At 42.5% G+C, this 21,153-nt stretch overlaps 1 protein-coding gene across 18 annotated transcripts in view; it reads left to right on the top strand.

The window, feature by feature from the left end:
• Positions 1 to 21,153, top strand: part of CALD1 (caldesmon 1) — a 231,040-nt gene that overhangs the window by 154,115 nt on the left and 55,772 nt on the right. For 3 of the 18 annotated variants that reach the window (XM_087873066.1, XM_087873065.1, XM_034403509.3), the window contains exon 1: positions 12,550 to 12,879. The exons of 13 other annotated variants lie outside the window; for them this stretch is intronic. In XM_087873066.1, the coding sequence (XP_087729192.1) occupies positions 12,833 to 12,879 (47 nt within the window). In that variant the 5' untranslated portion in view covers positions 12,550 to 12,832. Of the gene's footprint in view, positions 1 to 12,389; positions 12,880 to 21,153 lie in introns of those variants that run through there. 2 more of the 18 variants (XM_087873074.1, XM_087873073.1) reach the window with 2 other exon arrangements.

Below are 21,153 nucleotides of genomic sequence, written 5' to 3'. Positions count from 1 at the left end.
TTCCAGGATAATGTTGCAGGTTCCAATCTGGTTAGTCACCAGAGGTTTATCACCCTGGTTGGTCACCCTGAGCGCCTCCTCAGGGAACATCTCTTTAGCAGAATGTATGTCCCTTTCACTCTCATCTTCCCATAATCAATGACCAATTCTGGGTAATCCATCCTTCCTTCCTTCCTTCCTTCCTTCCTTCCTTCCTTCCTTCCTTCCTTCCTTCCTTCCTCCCTCCCTCCCTCCCTCCCTCCCTCCCTCCCTCCCTCCCTCCCTCCCCAGTTCCAGCTATTGTAGTGATATGTAGTCATAATTACAGATATCGGGGAAAGTGGTACTTTCCAAAAAGTTTGGCATGATATCATTTTGCTAACCTAGCTTGCAAGAAGCTTTAAACGCAAAAGAGGAATAGTATCTTTGCAGCCAGGAGTTTCCTCTCATACCATCCACTGGGATTCTTTTTTTTTTTTTTGCAAGTGAGCACAAATATACTGAAAAAAAAATGGAGGCATCGTTTATTGCTGCTTAGAATGTGGGAGTATCATATAATAGAATGGTTTAGATTAAGATGTTAGAATTTATGTTAAAAAAATTTATGTTCTGTTTTCTAATTTTAAAAGATGTAATGGGAAATCGTGAATGGAGCTTGTTAAAGAAATGTAAGCGGTTGTACCTATCTATGACCGGATCGAGACTTCGTTCTTGAAAGATATATTTTATGTTTATGTTTGAAAAAATAAAAAAATAAAAAAAAAAAAAGAATGTGGGAGTATTGTTACTCCAGAATCTGCAGAACTCAAGAAATGGAAGTCTAGTTGCATTATGTCTCTCCTTTTGTTAACTAGCCTCAATAGATAGCAGCCCTTAGCCAATTTTGGCAAACCCCAAAAAGCAGAAGAAGATTGGACCATTTAAAAGTTGGATAAGAAATCACTAGAGAATCCCGAGCCATAGGCTAATTGGGAACTTGAAAAATATTCCTTGGAGGAAAGCAGTGGCAAACCACATACGTGCTATTGCCAAATAAGCTACCTTTTTATTGTAGTGTTTCAATGGTTTGACAAGAGTGAAGATGACTTCAAGTTGGCTTCAAACTCTTTTGTGAATATGGGAAAGGGGAAGGGATTTGCCTTAAGAGAGAAATATCAGAGCATCAGATCTATGAAGGTTCCCAGTCATCCAGATCAGGGGTCTCTAACCTTGGCCACTTTAAGACTTGTGGACTTCAACTCCCAGAATTCCTCAGCCAGCTTTGCTTTCCTAGACCTTTCCTGGCTGAGGAATTCTGGGAGTTGAAGTCCACAAATCTTAAAATTGCTAAGGTTGGAGACCCTTGATCCAGATCATGGTTCTCCCAAAGGTGCTTTTTCAAAAGGTAACTTTGTTTTTCCTTGAAGCCATTTTACTTCTCATCCAAGAAGCTTCTTCAGTTCTGACTGAATGGTGGAGAATGACTGCAAGGAATATAAATACTTATATTCTCCAAGATTCAGTCAGAACTGAAGAAGCTTCTTGGATGAGAAGCGAAATGCCTTCAAGGAAAAACAAAGGAAGTCCAGTTGCCTTTTGAAAAAGCACCTTCAGGATGATCAGAGCAATCATGCATGTCCCTTGAAGATTATATGGCTGGAGGCATACAGAGTGGATAGTTTCTAAATTCAGGCCTAAGACAAGTCCATCTATCTGCTGTATCTTTAGTTTTCAATTCCAATTGAGTCTTGTTTAAATAGCAACATGTTCTGGGGCCTAAACTTGATAATTCTTTATTATTTTTGTCTAACCCTTTGACTTGCCTCCTGGCAAGTTTTTAGTTCTGGCTTACTTCAGGCTGCCTCATCTGACACCTGTCTGAAACTATTGACAAGCAGCTGAGCAAAAAAATCATGACACTTTTCTTCCTAGAAGCATCTTCCAATGTTGTTCCTCCAAACCAGGGGTGTGAAACTCGATTTCATTGAGGGCCGCATCAGGATTGTGTTTGACCTCGGGGAGGGGAGGGAGCTGCAGGGGGCGTGGTCATGGTGGGTGTGGCCAGCTTGATGTCACTCATGTTGGGGGCACCTATGGTGGCCCAAACACTCTGCCAGTGAAAATGGGCTCCCAATCTCTGTTTTCGGCTGGGACAGCCTCCTGCAACCCTCTGCCAGTGAAAACAGAGCTCAGGAAGGCTGCAGGCAGTCCTCCAGAGCTCCAGCAGTGAAATCCAGCTGGATCTATCTGGTTCACGCGAACCAGTAGGGCTGGCGGCGGGAGGTTCTGCCCACCTGCCGGGACGTCATTACGTCCCGTTTTTGATCCTCTGTGCACACTCACATTTCCAAACCGGTAGCGAAGGTAAGTGCATTTCACTGCTGCCGAGCTCCGTTTTCGGTGGCAGAAGTACCGCGGGCCAGTCCTTTGCTGTTTCCGGGGTGATCCTGCAGGCCAAATCTAAGCAGCCAGATCTGGTCCTCAGGCTTTGAGTTTGACACCCCTGCTCCAAACCGTTGAATATGCTTTTGGGGAAGCAAAAAAACTTCTAGTATGCCGTCTAGATTCCTCACTTGAAAACTGGATGCTTAAAGTGCTTTCCATTACTTTACTAGAGATTGTTTGGGGCCAAAGAAAGGCACATCCTGTTGAGCTGTTTTTAAAGCCAGTTCTTAGGGCAATGTTTCCAACCTTTTAAGATTTGTGGACTTCAATTCCCAAATTCCCCAGCCAAAACGCTGGGAGTTGAAGAATTCTAGGATTTGAAGTCCACATATCTTAAAGTTGCTGAAGCTAGAAATACTGATCTAGGAGCTTTTGTACAGTGCAACATTAAGCTGCTTGACTACTGCGTGGAAATCAGCTTGATTTCAGCCCTTCATCCATTTTGGCCATGGTGCTACCTGTTACTCTGACTGGACAGCGGTTACCACATCGCCAAATTCCCTACTTCTTCCCGTCCTGCATCTGTGTTAGAAAAGCAACCACCAATATCTTTTTTTTTTCTTGTGGATGATTTTTTTTTTTAGAGGATTTGTGCTTTCTATTGATTGGACCTTTGGTATAAGCTGCCCCCTGTTGACTTCTCCTCATGCATGATTTTGATGCCTCCACCAGTATATTGGTAAGAAAAAAAAAGAAAGGAAATGCAATTTTATCATTCTTCCCCTAGCTTGGGCTAAGGCAGGAAATGGGTAGGGGTTCTTGTCAATGTCACTTGAGTTAAAAAAAAGAAAAAAATGGAAAGGAAATGATGAAGTCTCATCAATGAACTTGCAGGGAAAAAAGTGAATGGGAAAGAACTTTCACCATTTGAACATAAACTCTGGAAAAAAACCCTGCTATTTTACCATTCCATTGTGAAATGGAATGGTAAATCTTGCCAGGCTCAAGGTTGACTCAGCCTTCCATCCTTTCTAAGGTAGGTAAATTGAGGACCCAGTTTATGGGGGCAATAAGCTCACTTTGTATAAAATATACAAAAGTATGAAGGCTATTGCTTAATGCACTGTAAGCCGCCCTGAGTCTCCGGAGAAGGGCGGCATATAAATCAAATAAAAAAAATAAATTAAAAAAAAATGAAGATCTAAAGACAAAAGTATCGGTATCTTGTAGATGTGGAGGATTGTGGAGGATGGTAATCCTTAGGAGGTGCTGTTCCTGTCACACCATGCAATTGCTAATTGGAATGGAGCAGCGGTTGGTTCTACTTACCTTTACTACCGGTTCACAACGGGATCACGCGCACACGCTTGCTTCACTTGCGCATGCGCCTTGCTTCTGCGTAGAAGCTTCTGATGACATCAGAGTCAGTGGGTGGAGCCTCCCACAGTGATGGGTTGCCCCCAGTTCGCACCGGTTCTATAGAACCAGTAGTAAAACTGGTGGGAGGCTCTGCCCACTGACCCCGACGTCATCAAAACGCTTCTGCGCATGCGCTGCGAACCGGTAGTAAAGGTAAATGGAACCCATCCCTGGCCTCCCACCGGTTTTACTACCGGTTCTATAGAACCAGTCCAAACCGGGGGCAACCCACCACTGGAATGGAAGCCTATCATGAAATTGAGCACTGTAAGACTTGGACAACACTGTTGGTGCAGCCAAAGTCAGGAACACTACTTTAGATGGGAACACTACTTTAGGAGGAAAGATCAGGTGGAAATTGTCTTCCTGGTAAATGGTAGAGGACAGAGTTGTCCATTCCTACCCCTCAGAATGGTAGAGGACAGAGTTGTCCATTCCTATCCCTAGTGCCGCGTAACAGGGTGTGCTCCTGTTACTTGTCCCAGCTTCTGCCAACCTAGCCATTCAAAAGCACGTAAAAAATGTAAGTAGAAAAATAGGGACCACTTTGGTGGGAAGGTAACAGCGCTCTGTGCGCCTTCGGCGTTGAGTCATGCCGGCCACATGACCACGGAGACGTCTTCGGACAGCGCTGGCTCTTTGGCTTAGAAACGGAATTGAGCACTGCCCCCTAGAGCCGGAAATGACTAGCACGCATGTGCGGGGGAACCTTTACCTTACCCCTGAGAAACAGTAGCCCGTATTTTTCATCCTGGGTAACCTGCTTCAGATCATAACTGCATTTCCACTAGAGGGGAATAATGCTAATGTTTATTTATTGCCCATAGATTTTCAGCATTGATGGTTAATCCATGACATGCGTGTCAATGGAGACAGGACATGATATTTTGAATGCAGGCCTCCCAAACCCTCTGTGTATCCTGTTTTTCACAAAATCGGAATGCACAGAGGGGTTTGGAGGCCTGAAGAGTGTTCCTGGGGGCTGGGGAGGGCAAAAACACGACACATGGGGGGTTTGGGAGGCCAAAAACTGGACACGCAGAGGGTTTTCGGAGGCCTGCAGAGTGTTCCTGGGGGCTGGGGAAAAACGGGCCTGTTTTTGGCCTCCCAAGCTCCCACAGCCCATGTGTTGCGTTTTTGCCCTCCCCAGCCCTCAGGAGCACTCTGCAGGCCTCCCAAACGGTCTGCACGTCCCATTTATGCAAAAAACAGGCCCTTTTTTTGCAAAAGGGACACGCAGGGCAGGGTTTTGGGAGGCCAAAAATGGCTGTATTCGGTGTATAAGACACACCAAAATTCCACCCTCTTTTAGGGTTGAAAAAGGTGCGTCATATTCCAAAAAGTACAATATATTTTAAATAGATTTGTTACAAAATGTGCCTGACGCCTATAAATGGTTTTTTTTTTTAAGGTTGAAAGAGGATTATGGAGAAGTTTTATAAACACAGGTTTAAATCTCAGCATTTTCTCCTTTAGTTATGAAACCCTGGAAGAGTAATTTAATCCGAAGGATTATAGGGATTCCATTGTGCAATACTTGGTATACATTTGTCAACTTCCATAGTAGTCAAACAACCCAGGAAACCTTTCATAGAGGTCATCTTTCTTTCTATCACCTTGATAAAAATATCGTTTCCCTTTCTTGCTGTTTTTTTTTTTTTGTTTTTTTTTTGTATCACTTCCTGCATTCTTGACTGAGAAGTTACTTGCAGAAATACGGTTTTCTCATCAGGCTTTGATTTGCAGCAGAGAGAAGGAATTGATATCATATCTTGTTAGCTTGTGATTATAATGAACATAACAAAGTGAAGTATGAGGAATACTCTGCTTTAGAGCTTGCTAGAGAAATGGGCTAAGAGTCATCCACCAGAGGGGTTTTTTTTTGGTGGTTGCATGTTTTGGGAGAAAGCAGAGGTTTTTAGAAGTAATGGGTATATAATAATTCAAATGGAAATTATTTTAACACAGTACTTATTTGCAGTTCTGACAGAAGTTCACTCTTCACAAGATGAAGAACTTGCTTATGCCTCAGTATTTTAAGCTGCCCTTGCAATCAGTGGTGGGATTCAAATAATTTAACAACCGGATCTCTGCCCTAATGACCGGCTGGGTGGGCATGGCCATGGTGGGCATGCAGCAGCATGCCTCCTGCATGCCCCTGGGAACATAAACGACACCCCCCCGCACCCCATTTTGGGCCTAATAGGCCTCCCTGCAGCCTCCTGGGAGCAAAAACAGGCGGCAGGGGGCTCACGCCGCATCCCCCTGTGCCCCGTTTTGGCCCTAGTAGGCCTCCCTGCAACCTTCTGGGAGCAAAAATGGGGCGTGTGGGGACTCCTGGAAGGGGCGGGGTGGGAAGGGGCAGGCCAGCCAGCAATTTAACAACCGGTTCGCTGAACCGGTCCAAACCGGCTGAATCCCACCACTGCTTGCAATGAAAATCATCCAAAGCAGCTTATAAAGTTTAAAACCCTTTAAAAGAAGACTCTAAACAAGAGTAATATAATATGTAAAAGCAGATGTATCAAATAAAAAAAAATCTAAAAAACTTTGGTAGTCAGACGTAGGATCTGGTGGAAGGAAAAACAAAGGATCTGGGGATACAACTCTCTGGGCTTCAAGGCAAACTTACCAGACCCTCTCTCTACATGACTCTGGCAGGAGAAAGTTAGTCGGGGCAGACCTAGAGATGCCTGTAGGGTATGGTCAAAGATGCCAAGATGGCAGTTGCAGCAGTGTTATCATGTTATCAAAGCTTCACCAATTTTTTTATGAACTTTACCTTTTGTGGATCTGCTTCCCCAACAGGAAGGGAAGGGAGGGGAAGTTGCTGACCAATATGGAGCAGTGCAGAGGTGATATTCAGCCGGTTTGGACCGGTTCGCCTGAACCGGTAGCGAAAATTATGGGTGGGTCTGCCTTGGCTCTATGCCATCCTATTTAGACATGTTTTTGAGGCCGTGTGCATGCGCAGAAGCGCACGCTCACATTTGTGAACCGGTAAGGAAAGTAAGTGAATACCATCCCTGGAGCAGTGGTAGAGAGGAATGGCTGACTCACGAGAACCAGTAACAACTTGGCTTTCCCCTTGTCCACACAATTCCTCTTGGAGCGCTGTGTGATCAGTTCTGCTGAAGTAGAGGGGCAAGGGGCAGCCTGGGGCTTCATGCCCTCATAGCAGTGGTGAAATCCAAATTTTTTTACTACCGGTTCTGTGGGCGTGGCTTGGTGGGCGTGGTGTGGCTTGATGGGTGTGGCAGGGGAAGGATACTGCAAAAACTCCATTCCCACCCCACTCCAGGGAAGGATACCGCAAAATTCCCATTCCCACCCCACTCCAGGGGAAGGATACTGCAAAATCCCCATTCCCTCCCCACTCCTGGGGGAAGGATATTGCAAAATCCCCATTCCCACCCCACTCTGGGGCCAGCCAGAGGTGGTATTTGCCGGTTCCCCGAACTACTCAAATTATTTCCGCTACAGGTTCTCCAGAACCTGTCAGAACCTGCTGGATTTCACCCCTGCCTCATAGGCTTTAAGGTAGTCATCATTTCGGCCTTCAGTGGGTGTACAACCTTGCTCCAGAGGGATTGTTCAGTGGTTTGATACCACCATAAATAAAATGTCCTTTCTGTAGTTGCTATGACTACTTTGACCTGCTGAAGAGGCACATGAGGACCATTCTCTTCAAATAACCTGAAACAATAGGGAGATTCATATGCTGATATGGTAGAATGTAATCCAGAGTCGCGGTGGGGAGGGGCTCTTTCCCAGAGAGCAAAGAGGCAACATCGCTTGAAATCTTTGGTATGCAGGAAGAGAGCGAAGCCACTCTCCCCCCCACCAGCAGTTCACAAGCTGTATCTAATATTTTTGCATATAGGTACTTTAGTCTGGCAAGATTCCTGTCTATAGGCGAGCAACAATAAACTATTGTGAAATAATTCTATCATTCTTGGTTCTTTGGGCCTGACAGCTATAGAAATATTGGCATTCACCAAATTTTGGCATTTAAAGAGAATTTAAAGAACTTAGTTTTGACCCATTGAATAAAATTAGATTGAACTGGAGATGAAATCCTAATTTGATTGTTTTGTGCACTAATATCATCTTAAAGATAATACTATTTCCTTCCTCTGTTTACTTAAACAAACAGATGCCTCAGAACTGATTCTTCTTGGTGCCCCAGAAAATTTCCCATAAAGGCAATTTTTAAGGTCCATCTTTGTGAAGGCTAAGTTAGGCATCAAGACATCATACGTTTTTCAGACCTGGTGGTCTCTTGATACAGTTAGACTACAGTTTCCAGAAAAATGTAGGAAGGATGTTATCTAGGAATTATGGGAGATACACATCTGGAAGGAGACAGGTTTTTATTTATTTTATTTATTTATTAGATTTTTATATCGCCCCCTCTCCCGAAGGACTCGGGGCGGTGAACAGCCAAAATTAAAAAACATACAATATAAACAATTAAAATACGTTTAAAACAGAATTAAATCTAAAATGGCTCCCCAATTTAAAACGCCTTACCCATACCCCTATAAATAAGACGAATTTAAAATTTAAAAATTTAAAATTTCCACATTTAAAAAGGGGGAAGATTTAGGCCAGGCCAGCTTGATAAAATAGAAAAGTCTTAAGCGCGCGGCGGAAGGTGCGCAGATCCGGGATCCTACTTATTCAAGGTTCAAGAAGACAGCTATAAAGTATTTCCTGTTCCAGTCAATTTTATGTGAGTGTAAAGCAGCCTTCTCCATTTACAATGCTGGCTGCAAATTCTGCAAGATACACCCTGAAGACATCTGGTGGGCAGCAGAGACTCAAAAGTACAGATTTCTAGTTCTGTAACAAAATGCAAGTTCCTCGTGGCAGCCCTGGCTTTTCTGGGCAGTGAAGAGTTAATATTATTTTTTAAACAACGAACAGATGTTAATGTCATTATGGTGGATTTTTAACAACAAACACATTTCTTTTTCCTGCAGGATACCAATAGTCTTGTGGAGCTTTTGACAAATAAGTGGTGTTTTCTGAGAAGGGATATATTAGACGGGGGGGAAAAAGGTGAATAGGGGACCTGGAGTCTTTGAAATTGGCCAATCATTTCTAAAAATGATTTTGTATATTTGATTCTGTGTTCTCCAAACCTTCAGTGTCATTTTTCTGTATTGCTGGAAAAATTAAACTGCTTTGTTAGAAGAATGGCGTAATCAAACAAGGTCTTGTTTTTAAAACAGTGTTTAGTTTTAGAGAGACAATTTTCTCTGGTAAGACCTCCCTCATTTCAGATATGTACTGTGATTCATTTTGGATCTTTGTCTTTTTAGGGCTTGAACTGTTCTTGGGTCATAAAACATAGAACTGCTTTGTGAAGTTGTGCACCAAATAATTTCCATTTCTTACAAGAAGAAATTTTGTAAAAGACAGAACTGGCTCATTAGATTAATTTTAAAGTGCATGAGTCAGAGTCATAATACTGAGTTGGAGATTGGAGGCAGAATTTTGCAGTGGGCCTGTGTCTCCCGAAGTAGGAAATTCCAGTTAGCATTAGTGTGGGGAGAGGTTGGGCCCTTTAAATACTCCAGTGTGGGGCAGTCTCCCCATTACTTTCAATATTGGTACATTTGTGGAAGGCCATCTGTTAATTTTCAGATCAAGATTCGTCAATATGTTGATGATAACCAGTTTTACAAGTGTACCCAAAGTCAAGCTCATAATATGGTAGAAGACTTGGCCTCGTGCTTATGGGCAATGGAGAACTGGATGGGAAAGGACATCTTAACCATAGGACTAAAAGATAGAGAAGAAACAGAATATTATAAAATTTGGAATACATGGTACAATTGGCTAGAAAATAAATATAAAGTCCATACATAAAGATTACTTAAGAGTCATATTAAAATGGGGAAATATTGTATATATTTTTGTAAATATTACAAGAAGTTAAAGGTAAAAGGCATTATGTATGTATATAAATAAAGAATTACAATATAATTAAATCTATATAATTAAATAATTATAGAATGTATAGAATAGCAATCTATAAAAATGGAAACTATGTAAATATGAGTGACACCGATATTGGAACGCTGTAAAGAGTGGAAATGTGGTGAAATATGTTTAATAAAAAAATATTTTTTTAAAAAAAGAGGAAGAACATCTCAGACTGAAGCTCAGTAAGCAAAACTGAGGTTGGTACAGGGACCTTCTGAACCAGTGGTGGGTTTCAAATTTTTTTACTACCGGTTCTGTGGGTGTGGCTTGGTGGGCGTGGCGTGGCTTGGTGGGTGTGGCATGGGAAGGATACTGTAAAATCTCCATTCCCACCACACTCCAGGGGAAGGATACTGTAGAATCTCCATTCCTTCCCCAATCCAGGGGAAGGTTACTGCAAAATCCCCATTTCCTCCTGATCAGCTGGGACTCAGGAGACAGAGAAAAGATGGGGGCTGGGCCAGTCAGAATTTTTACTACCGGTTCTTTTCTATGCCATGGTTTTAAGCCAGAATCTAGTAAGTAAGCAGCATGAAAAGATTTGTACACAGATAAATAACATGTCCAGATGTGTGTAAAGTGAATTCCAGGTAGACATGTCAATGTGCTGTTTGTTTTAGAATCCTTGATGGATTAGTGTGATTCTTCTCATTCATTCAAACCCATTGGAATAGTGAAAATATATGCTTGGTATTAGGAGATCAACCCTGACTGCTCTTTAGAAGGCCAGATCCTGAAGATGAAACTCAAATACTTTGGCCACCTAATGAGAAGGAAGGACTCACTGGAGAAGAGCCTAATGCTGGGAAAGATTGAGGGCAAAAGAAGAAGGGGGTGACAGAGAATGAGGTGGCTGGATGGAGTCACTGAAGCAGTTGGCGTGAGCTTAAATTGTCTCCGGGGGATGGTAGAGGACAGGAAGGCCTGGAGGAACATTGTCCATGGGGTTGCGATGGGTCGGACACGACTTCGCAACTAACAACAACAATGCTTGGTATTATCATCTTTGACTGATGTTTCAGGGAATAAATATAGGATTTAAGACCTTCCTTGCTCCTTATTAGATGATACAGTATCATCTTTGAGAGCATCTACCATCTGACTATCACATACATTCAATTCAATGTAGGTAGGCATCTCTATTCATTTGTGATATCAGGAGCACGTATCACAATTGATAGGGTCAGAGGACATATCTGACTTGCATTTCTCAATCTTCTGGCTTCATAATTTCCTTTTTTTTTTTTTAAGAATCCCAATCACAGAAATTGATGTGTTTCATAAATGCAATCATGGCCCATGAAACAGTCAGAATAACAGAGTTGGAAGGTACCTTGGAGATCTTCTAGTCCAACCCCCTCCTCAAGCAGGAAACCCTACCCCATTTCAGTCAAATGGTTGTCCAATGTCTTCTTAAAAACCTCCAGTGTTGGAGCATCTACAACTTCTGGAGGCAAGTCTTCCACTGATTCAATGCCTTCCATTGAGGACCTGTATACTGCACGAGTTAAAAACAGGGCTGTGAAAATATCTACAGCCCTGTTTTTAACTCGTGCAGTATACAGGTCCTCAATGGAAAGCATTGGGTGGGTTTCAAATTTTTTTACTACCGGTTCTGTGGGCATAGCTTGGTGGGTGTGGCGTGGCTTGGTGGGCATGGCAGGGGAAGGATACTGTAAAATCCCCATTCCTTCCCCAATCCAGGGGAAGGTTACTGCAAAATCCCCATTTCCTCCCAATCAGCTGGGACTCGGGAGGCAGAGAACAGATGGGGTTGGGGCCAGTCAGAGGTGGTTCTCTGAGCTACTCAAAATTTCCGCTACCGGTTCTCCAGAACTGGTCAGAACCTGCTGAAACCCACCTCTGCTACAGACCCCTCGCATCCTGGACATAAATTGTTTCAACTTCTACCCTCAAAACAACGCTACAGGTATAGGACACTGCACACCAGAACAACTAGACACAAGGACAGTTTTTTCCCGAAAGCCATCACTCTGTTTACCAACTAATTCCCACAACACTGTCAAATAATTTACTAAGTCTATATTACTATTCTTCTTCTCTTCCTTACTAGTATCTATCTCTTCCCACTTATTACTATAACCACGTTGCTTATATCTTTCAATTTATATTGTTTTTATTTCTTTCCTAGTACGATTTGATAGCTTATTAGTAACCTTGACTATCACTAAGTGTTGCATCTTTTTATTCTCGTTGAATATATTTTATTCTCCTTATGTACACTGAGAGCCTATACACCAAAGACAAATTCCTTGTGTGTCCAATCACACTTGGCCAATAAAGAATTCTATTAATTGTTCTCACGTCAGGAAATTCCTCCTTATTTCAAGGTTGGCTCTCTTTTTGCTTAGTTTCCATCCATTGCTTCTTGTCCTGCCTTCAGATGCTTTGGAGAATAATGAATCCATGAATCTTTTAAGTGCTTTTTTAAAAAAAAACAACTCTCCAGACAGCCTGCTGCTCTGAAATATAGTTCTTGCTACACGTGGGCTGCCTTCTCTTGCTGTAAGCTATTTCTTTTTGTAGGTAAACAAACACCTTTGTATCGAGTTGCACATTCCAGCTGCCCGTTGCTCGTTGCAATGAAACTGAACTGAATCCAGCCTAGATCTGTTTACTTGTGACATTAGGACAAAAGTAGAATGAAAAACTTCGGCTGGTCCGTCTCTGCCCTTGCGAGAGGATGGGGCTTTTGAGTATTGCAAACGGGGCCCTATTAGAGAGAATACAGTAAAGGTAGTGTGGGGTGGGAGTGGGGGTTTGGGATCATATGATCTTACTGCTGAGGATGTATGTGGGTGGAGGAGGAGGTGGAGTATTCAGGATCGAGAGACAGTAGATTGACCTACTGCAATCCTACCCAAAGGATCAGTCCAGAGGACTTTGCAAAGCAGGGTGGCGAGAAGACAATTGGCCCATTCTTTCTTCAGCTGCCTGGAGGCAAAATAAATATTTTGGTTAGCTCTTCCCAATTCTCTAGCCCACTTCAGCTGCTTCTCTGTCTCGGAAGCTGTCAACGAGCAAGGGAGGATCTTCCCATTCCTCTGTTCCAGGCATGATCAGCGGAGCGGTCTGTAGGACAAATTTATCAAGTCTTTCCAAGTGAGTTTGCTGACTTATATTGAAGCTGCGGGGGGGGGGGTTCTTTCTTTCTTTCTTTCTTTCTTTCTTTCTTTCTTTCTTTCTTTCTTTCTTTCTTTCTTTCTTTCTTTCCTTCCTTCCTTCCTTCCTTCCTTCCTTCCTTCCTTCCTCTTTCTTTCTTTCTTTCTTTCTTTCTTTCTTTCTTTCTTTCTTTTCTTTTTTTTTTAAAGTTGGAAGTTGGCTTTGAAGAGGCGGAATAGGTTGCGACATGTCAGCCACTCGTGCACGAATGCTACAGTTTTATCTGACGTCCCTCCTTGGGATGCTTTGGTTGCAAAATTCACCATAACTTGTATAGCTACCAAAGCATGTCACCGTCATAGAATAAACTCCCTCCCCCCTCTTCTTCCTCTTTTAAATTCCTTGGCTGCTTAATGGATGCAGTGTAGTGCAGAAGTTGCTTTCATCAGCGCGAAATTTGGATGTTGCTTAATCTCTCTAGGTAAATAAGGGAGCAAATTATAAACCAAACGCCAGCACTGCGTAATAACTGATGATATATTGATCAAAGAACTACATTTTGTTGGCTTCGCTACCCCTGAAATATCTTCAGGGCAGCAGGCTGCCTCTGTTCTCTTTGAAGTGCTCTAAAATTATTTCTGCCTTTTGTAAAAGGATGAAAAAGAATGTAGTTTTCTAGCTAAATCTACAATATGATTATAGTTGGGGATGTGTTAAAACTGCTTGTTGTTGCTTTTGTTGCCATTGTTGAATAAAATATAACTATAAAGCTGGGCTATGCCTTAGACATACAGAAATAATGTAATCCATGCACAAAAGGATCCAGACAGATCTCTTTCAGTTTTTTTTTTTTTTAAAACCTCTGGATTGTATGGCATGATTCATAATGTGAGAATGTGCAAGGAAACAAAATGTGCATAGGCCAAAGATTTCCTCAAACAAAAGACATGGTTTTAAGACTGCATTAAATAAATCTGGATAAATGAATCTGCAGCCTGTATAATCCCCAATTAAATTAGTTGAGTGCAAAATAATGATTGTTACTTAACTGTCAGGCATTCATTTGGATTGATAAAGGTAGACTGATTTGACTTGGCTCCTGAATGATCTGATTCAGCTTGCACAATATTCACAGCTACCAAAATGCCACCTCACCCTTTTCTCCTTCAGATAGCTCACTTATCTGCTCATAGTAGAAGCTGGAGTAATCTGATTTGGGAGATTCAGATGACTGACTCATGGTTGAGTTCATCCATAATGCTTAACTCTAAATCTGGGTGAATAAAACTCAATTGAGGTGCTCACATAATATGCAATGTTTAAGGAAACCATAAATGTGGGGGCTTGGTTCACTTAACATTTAAGAATGTGACTGAATTTTTCCCATCAACTGAATCACAAACTAACCAAACTCATTATAGATCATTGTAGCATTCCCAGTCAATATTTCAAAGCATCTGTTGCAACTGAGAAGTAAACACAGATAAGCTGGCACAAAAGTCTATGGTTATACGACCAGCAAAATTGGTTTGCTGGTCGTATAACTCGTGGCCCATGGGCTGGATGTGTCATGCGCTGGCCATGCCTACCCCTGATTTAGCGAAGGGGAAAAATGTCACGCTACGTCACGTGACGACAACATGACGACGTGAGTTTGACACCCCTGGTTTACAGGCTTCATCCATTTTCTTTTATTGGTTCACCCAGAATTATATGGATGAATTATATTGACCTGTAAACCTGGTTCACACAGGACAATGAACTACTGCCACCCTACCCCTCCCAAAAAACCCTAAACAAGTAGAAACCTAATTAATTTAAGCCAGGGGTGAAATCCAGCAGGTTTCTGACAGGTTCTAGAGAACCGGTAGTGGAAATTTTGAGCAGTTCGGAGAACCGGTAGCGGAAATTTTGAGTAGATTGGAGAACCGGCAAATACCACCTCTGGCTGGCCCCAGAGTGGGGTAGGAATGGAGATTTTGCAATATCCTTCCCCTGGAGTGGGGAGGGAATGGGGAATTTGCAGTATCCTTCCCCTGGAGTGGGGAGGGAATGGAGATTTTGCAATATCCTTCCCCTGGAGTGGGGTGGGAATGGAGATTTTGCAGTATCCTTACCCTGCCACGCCCACCAAGCCATGCCCACCAAGCCCCACCACGCCCACCAAGCCACGCCCACAGAACCAGTAGTAAAAAAAATCTACCACTGATTTAAGCGTGTTGTGCATATAGATCCAGGTAGGCTTTTAACTAGCCAGGTTTAATATATTGTGGGAACGCGTCTGGAGAATCCAGTGAATGCAGAATCATCCTCCATCATACAGAAGAGAGTAAGCAAAATAAGCAAAGCAATTGTTAGTCATCTCTTAGGAACAGCAGCACCCTTCAGTGTTCAGCGTCCCAAAGTTACGTCGCAAACTCTGCTCCTTTTGGTCATACCGATGACACTGCACTGCTCAGGGAAAAGGCACAGAGCTTGCATTGCAATGGCATGATGCTTTAAAAAAACAACAACGGTGACCTATAGCAAGCAAAGATTAATACCACAGCATTATTTGCTGTGCAGTTGTAGCAAGCTGCCAATTTTGTACACAGCTGAATTCATCTACGGTTGTGTTAACAATTCTGCTTTGTATTAAAATGAATGATAATTACAGGTTGATATGAACACCGAATTATAATATAAATTCCCAATGGAAGAGCTTAAGAGCCACTTCAGTGTAGCGGTTGAGGCACCAGGCTAGAAACCAAAAGTCCAGCTCCATCCCTAGGCACAAAGCCAGCTGGGTGACCTTGGGCTAGTCACTTCCAGCCCTAGGAAGGAGGCAACGGCGAACAACTTCTGAAAAACCTGGCCAAGAAAACTTCAGGGACTAATCCAGGCAGTCACCAGGAGTCAAAAACTGTCTCAAAGGCACATATACACATGCACACACAATACACTAGAGCTTAGTTTTGTGAATGGCCCTTTGCAGTGGTGGGATTCAAAAATTTTTACTACCGGTTCTTGGTGGGCGTGGTATGGTTTAGTGGGCATGGCTCGGTGGGCATGGCAGGGGAAGGATACTGTAAAATCTCCATTCCCTCCCCAATCCAGGGGAAGGTTACTGCAAAATCCCCATTTCTTCCCGATCAACTGAGACACGGGAGGCAGAGAATAGATGGGGGCGGGGCCAGTCAGAGGTGGTATTTACGGGTTCTCCGAACTACTCAAACTTTCCACTACCGGTTCTCCAGAACTGGTCAGAACCTGCTGAAACCCACCTCTGGCCCTTTGGAAATTCCAAGGGGCTCCAGGGACATCCCAAAAGTAATTCCTGCTTGGGGAATAGATCTCCCCACTTCCATTCTGATTGTATTTTTAGAAATCTTTCCTTCACATCAACTCTGGTGTACTTGAAGAAGTTAAAAAAGTGTAATTCTTCAAATCCTGCTCTCATTCTGGATCTCTTGGCTGTGACCTCACCTTGCCTCCTGATAGGGCAGGCGATGAATGACTCCTCCTCCTCCTCCTCCTCCTCCTCCTCCTCCTCCTCCTCCTCCTCCTCCTCCAAACTGAAGTAAGAGGTTGGATGCTTAGAGTAGGAGTGGTTGGTTTTTTTTTGCAGGCCAGAGCCATTTTATTGCTATCTAAGGACAAGAAGAGGGTCAAGGGTGGGTGGGTAAGATTTTAGGCAGGAGTTAAGGGATAAAATAGATGCCTTTAAGCCTTTGCAAGGTTAAAGCACCTATTTTGTCTCTAAAGCCATTAAAATTGGTCTGAACTTTACAAGGGGTTAGTAGATACTAAAGAACAGAATGGTGGGTGTACATTTCTCAAAGTGCCTACTGTTTCCATTGCTCTTCTTCCTTGGCTTATTCCAAAGCAGGCTGGTGATTTTAGCTTTGTCCACTCTGGAGCTGCTCTGAGGATGCTCTTGAGATCTGAATAAAAGACAACAGGATGTGCATGCAGCTTATATCCTAAGATTTGTCCAACTTCATTTAAATCTCATTGAATCATAGAATCATAAGGCTGGAAGGGACCTGGGAGGTCTTCTGGTCCAACCTCCTGCCCAATACAGGAGCCTTTATACCATCTTGGACAAATGGTTGTTCAATCTTTTCTTGAAAACCTCCAGAAATGGAGCACCAACAACTCTGGGAGGCTAGCTGTTCCATTGATTAATTATTCTCACTGTCAGAAAATTCCTCCCTTATTTCAGGGTTGAATCTCCCTCTGATAAGCTTCCACCCATTGCTTCTTGTCCTGCTCTCAGGTGCTATGGAGAATAAACTGACCTTCTCTTCCCTATGACAGCCCTTCAATTATTGGAAGACTGCTATCATATCTGAGCCTTCTCTTCATCAGGCTAAACATGCCTAGTTCATAAATTTAGGCAGCTGTTATATAAACATTCAGTTGTGTGTGTGTGTGTGTGTGTGTGTGTGTGTGTGAATGGTGCCATTTTGCTTAAATATGGGCTGGCATTTAGTGATTAAGTTCACCATTAATATTGCACCATGCATATTAAAGTTGGCAGTCGTGCCTATGTTGCAGGATTTACGAAATAAGCCAGGGTGGATAAAAATCAATGATTTTTTTAAAAAAAAAATCAAAAAAATCAGATTTTTTAATTTAAATTGGATTTTTTTGATTTAAATCGGATTTATTTTAATAAAAAACTTTTGGGGTAAAAATCTATCGTAAGATAGTTTTCTATTTAAGATACATAAATAATTTAGTTTATTCAGCATGAAATGGAGCTTAGTTATGTAGCAGGAGGCTGTATATTCTGCAACACTGGGACTATCGGTGAGTCAACAGTGGGTCAAAGAGGTAGTAGAGATGACAGTTGCTCTTTAAAAAATATGATTTAAATCGAGTTGATTTAAATCAAGCCTTTTTACTAGTGATTTAAATCATGATTTAAATTGTGATTTAAATCAACTCGATTTAAATCAAATCCACCCTGAAATAAGCGAGATGAAAATACAGAGAATTTTAGGGTGAGATAAAATGTAGTATAAATTAAAAGTTGAAGACACAACCAAATAAGGATGGGGGGAAGATGGGAAAAGTGTATATAATAGAACAGTATGGGCAAAGAGGACAATATATCCTTTTACGGAACTAAAGGAAACCTGTGGATAATCAGCCAAGTGGAATGCTGGGAGATTTAGAAAAAATAAAAAAAAGGGCTTTTCTAAAAATTAGAGATAAGAAAGTTTTTATAATGTTTGTAACTGAACTCTGGAATTTGGTGCTAAAAGATAGAGTCACGACAACAACAAATGCGATGGTTATTAGAGTGGTGAGGGCCTTTCTTCTCTCTTCAGTTAATGTCCACCCATCGTTGTGTTGGCAGAATGCAATATAGGTCTGACATTGATTGTCCCAATTGCTGGTCTTTATCTTGCTCAGAGGTGTTCCCAGGGTGTGGGATTCAACAAAATTTAAGATGGAAACACAGCCTTGCGATCAAAGCAACAACCTCCTTTGACTTGTGTCATGACACATGTAAACAAGATTAAGGCTTTCATTGAATGGTTGTGCCATCTTGAATTTGGTTCTACTTCTGTTGCCTTCTTCTATTCGTTGACAGTCACTTGACTTTCCTCCAAGTTAACGGGAAACAAAGACCAACAGATCTTAGGTTCAAATTTTGTTGGTATTTCTTGGATCCCTATCCCTTTTATTCAAAGCCACCTAGTGTTCCCCCCCTTTTTTTTCTTTTCAGGGAATATCAGCTTTTGGGGAGGAATCACTGAAAAGGATTGACATTTTGGTCATCTTGGTCACTTGCTGGGGGCATCTGTATGTCCGGAGACAAAATAAGAGAGACTTTTGATTTCTTTGAACAAGGTTGTTCTTAAATCCTTAGAGGTGAGATTTGCAATGTGCATCGAGGAGCTGTGGTGGCACAGTGGTTAGAATTCAGTACTGCAGGTTAATTCTGCTAACTGATGACTGCCAGCAATTCGACAGTTCGAGTCTCACTGGCTCAAGGTGGACTCAGCTTCCATCTTTCAATAAAATGAGGACCGAGATTGTTGGGGGCAATAGGCTGACTCTGTAAACCGCTTAGAGAGGCCTGTAAAGCACTGTGAAGCAGTATATAAGTCTAAGTGCCATTATTGTTGATCAGCATTCACATCTATTAAAAAGAAAAATAATTTTTCACCTGGCTGTCACACTAGAGGATTATTTATTTCACGAAAAAATATTTTCGTACGGATTTTTGCTCTAGTTTTCTATCCCAGTGAAAATATTTTTTGTTGCTTTTCAAATGTCTTATTTTCTCTACTGATGATGAGTGAACTTTCCATTTCATTTTGGGTGTCACCGTCACTCTTTTGAGGAACATCTGGAAAAATGGTTTTTCTTCTCCAGGGCGGTCTTTAGGTAGAATTGAAACACTGAAAGGTAAATCTACAACTCTTGAGAGTAACAAGAGGATTGACTTCCTTTTGTTTTGCTGCAATCCAAGGTCTACAGCAGAGGTGGGTTTCAGCAGGTTCTGACCAGTTCTGGAGAACCGGTAGTGGAAATTTTGAGTAGTTTGGAGAACTGGTAGTAAAAATTCTGACTGGTCCCGCCCCCATCTATTCTCTGCCTCCCAAGTCCCAGCTGATCGGGAGGAAATGGGGATTTTGTAGTAACCTTCCCCTGGAGTGGGGAGGGAATGGGGATTTTACAGTATCCTTCCCCTGCCACACCCACCAAGCCATGCCACGTCCACCAAGCCACGCCCGCAGAACCGGTAGTAAAAATTTTTTAAACCCACCACTGGCCTACAGCCCCTTCATTTAAATTCAGGGAAGAAATAGCGAGGAAAGGATTTTCTTAACAGGTTATAGCTTTCTTTTAAAAGAGACTTGGCAGGACTAAGGTGGAAATTCTGGGGGTGGCAATGTTGGCAAATCTTCTTCCCAACCTCCCAGATGTTCTGGCAGCTAGCATTGGTCTTACCATGAGATTCTAGGTCCACAGAAGTCTGGTTTGTGAATAGTTCCAGGCTGGTTTAAAAGAGGAGTACTTACCTTGACAAACTAGTAGTTCTTTTCAAATTTGGCGCAACCATGGATTTTCCAGATGTTCAAATGGTGGTTACTCATTCCTTTCAGATAGAAAAGCTGTTTTTCACTCCCAAATAGGTTAACCGTATTTTATATGTGTATCAGTGTTGGGTTTCAATTTTTTTTTACTACCGGTTCTGTGGGTGTGGCTTGGTGGGCGTGGCTTGGTGAGCATAGCAGGGGAAAGATATTGTAAAATCTCCATTCCCTCCCCAATCCAGGGGAAGCGTCACGCGCTGGCCACACCCACCCCGGTTTAGCAAAGAGGGGAAGTTGCAATATGTCACGTGACGATGACGTGACAATGCAGTATCCTTCCCCTGGAGTGGGGAGGGAATGGAGATTTTACAGTAGCCTTCCCCTGGAATGGGATGGGAATGGAGATTTTACAGTATCCTTCCCCTGCTGCGCCCACCAAGGCATGCCATGCCCACCAAGCCACGCCCACAGAACCGGTAGTAAACCCACCACTGAACGGGATCTGAAGTTGAGTTATGGATCAGATTAACAAGATGCCTACTATTTTAACAGCCCCCCGCCTTTTAGCTCCCATTATTTGTAGACCAGTGAAACTTGAGGGAGCTATTTAGATGCTCAACGTCCACATTTTATTCAGTGCAGAAATCCAAATTAAAGATGGCTACCCAGCTGGTCAACGACTCTTGTGCCTAGAATGGTTTTCCTAGCTTTCTATTGGAAAAGTGCCCTAAGTGCAAATTTGGATGCAGCAAACAAAGCAAAGGCAACCATTCATTTCCTAATTTTTTTTACTGCCTTCCCAGTCATTTTTATTTAACTTAAAACCTGGCTGTAATCATATTTATTTTATTGCTGACTCGCAGCATCTGTTAACAAAGGAAACTTCTAGCACCAGCCACAAAACTTGTCCTAATAAGGATAACTGAAAAAATACCCAGCTTTCAGCGGTGAGGTCAAAGATATGAGGCAGTGGATAATAATTCCACCCTCTCCTTCGCCACTGAAAGTATTATGGTGTGGTTTGGCGTAGACAGCAGTGGTCTGGCTAGCTGGTCAGGGACAGTCTGTTCTGTTGAAAACCTTTCCAGAGCAGGCAGCCCAACTACCCTTCTCCCCCGTCCCCTTTCTTTTCTTTTTGCAATTGCTAATTAAGTTACACACTGAATGTGTCAATTACAAAACAAAAGAGTGCTAATAAAGGAGGATTGCCAAGGAGGTTTTGTGGCACTTTAAGAAT

Source organism: Pantherophis guttatus, chromosome 7, assembly GCF_059756535.1.
Source record: "Pantherophis guttatus breed Tessera chromosome 7, ASM5975653v1, whole genome shotgun sequence".
NCBI classification, from domain to species: Eukaryota; Metazoa; Chordata; class Lepidosauria; order Squamata; family Colubridae; genus Pantherophis; species Pantherophis guttatus.
This window is presented reverse-complemented; position numbering and strand designations above follow the sequence as displayed.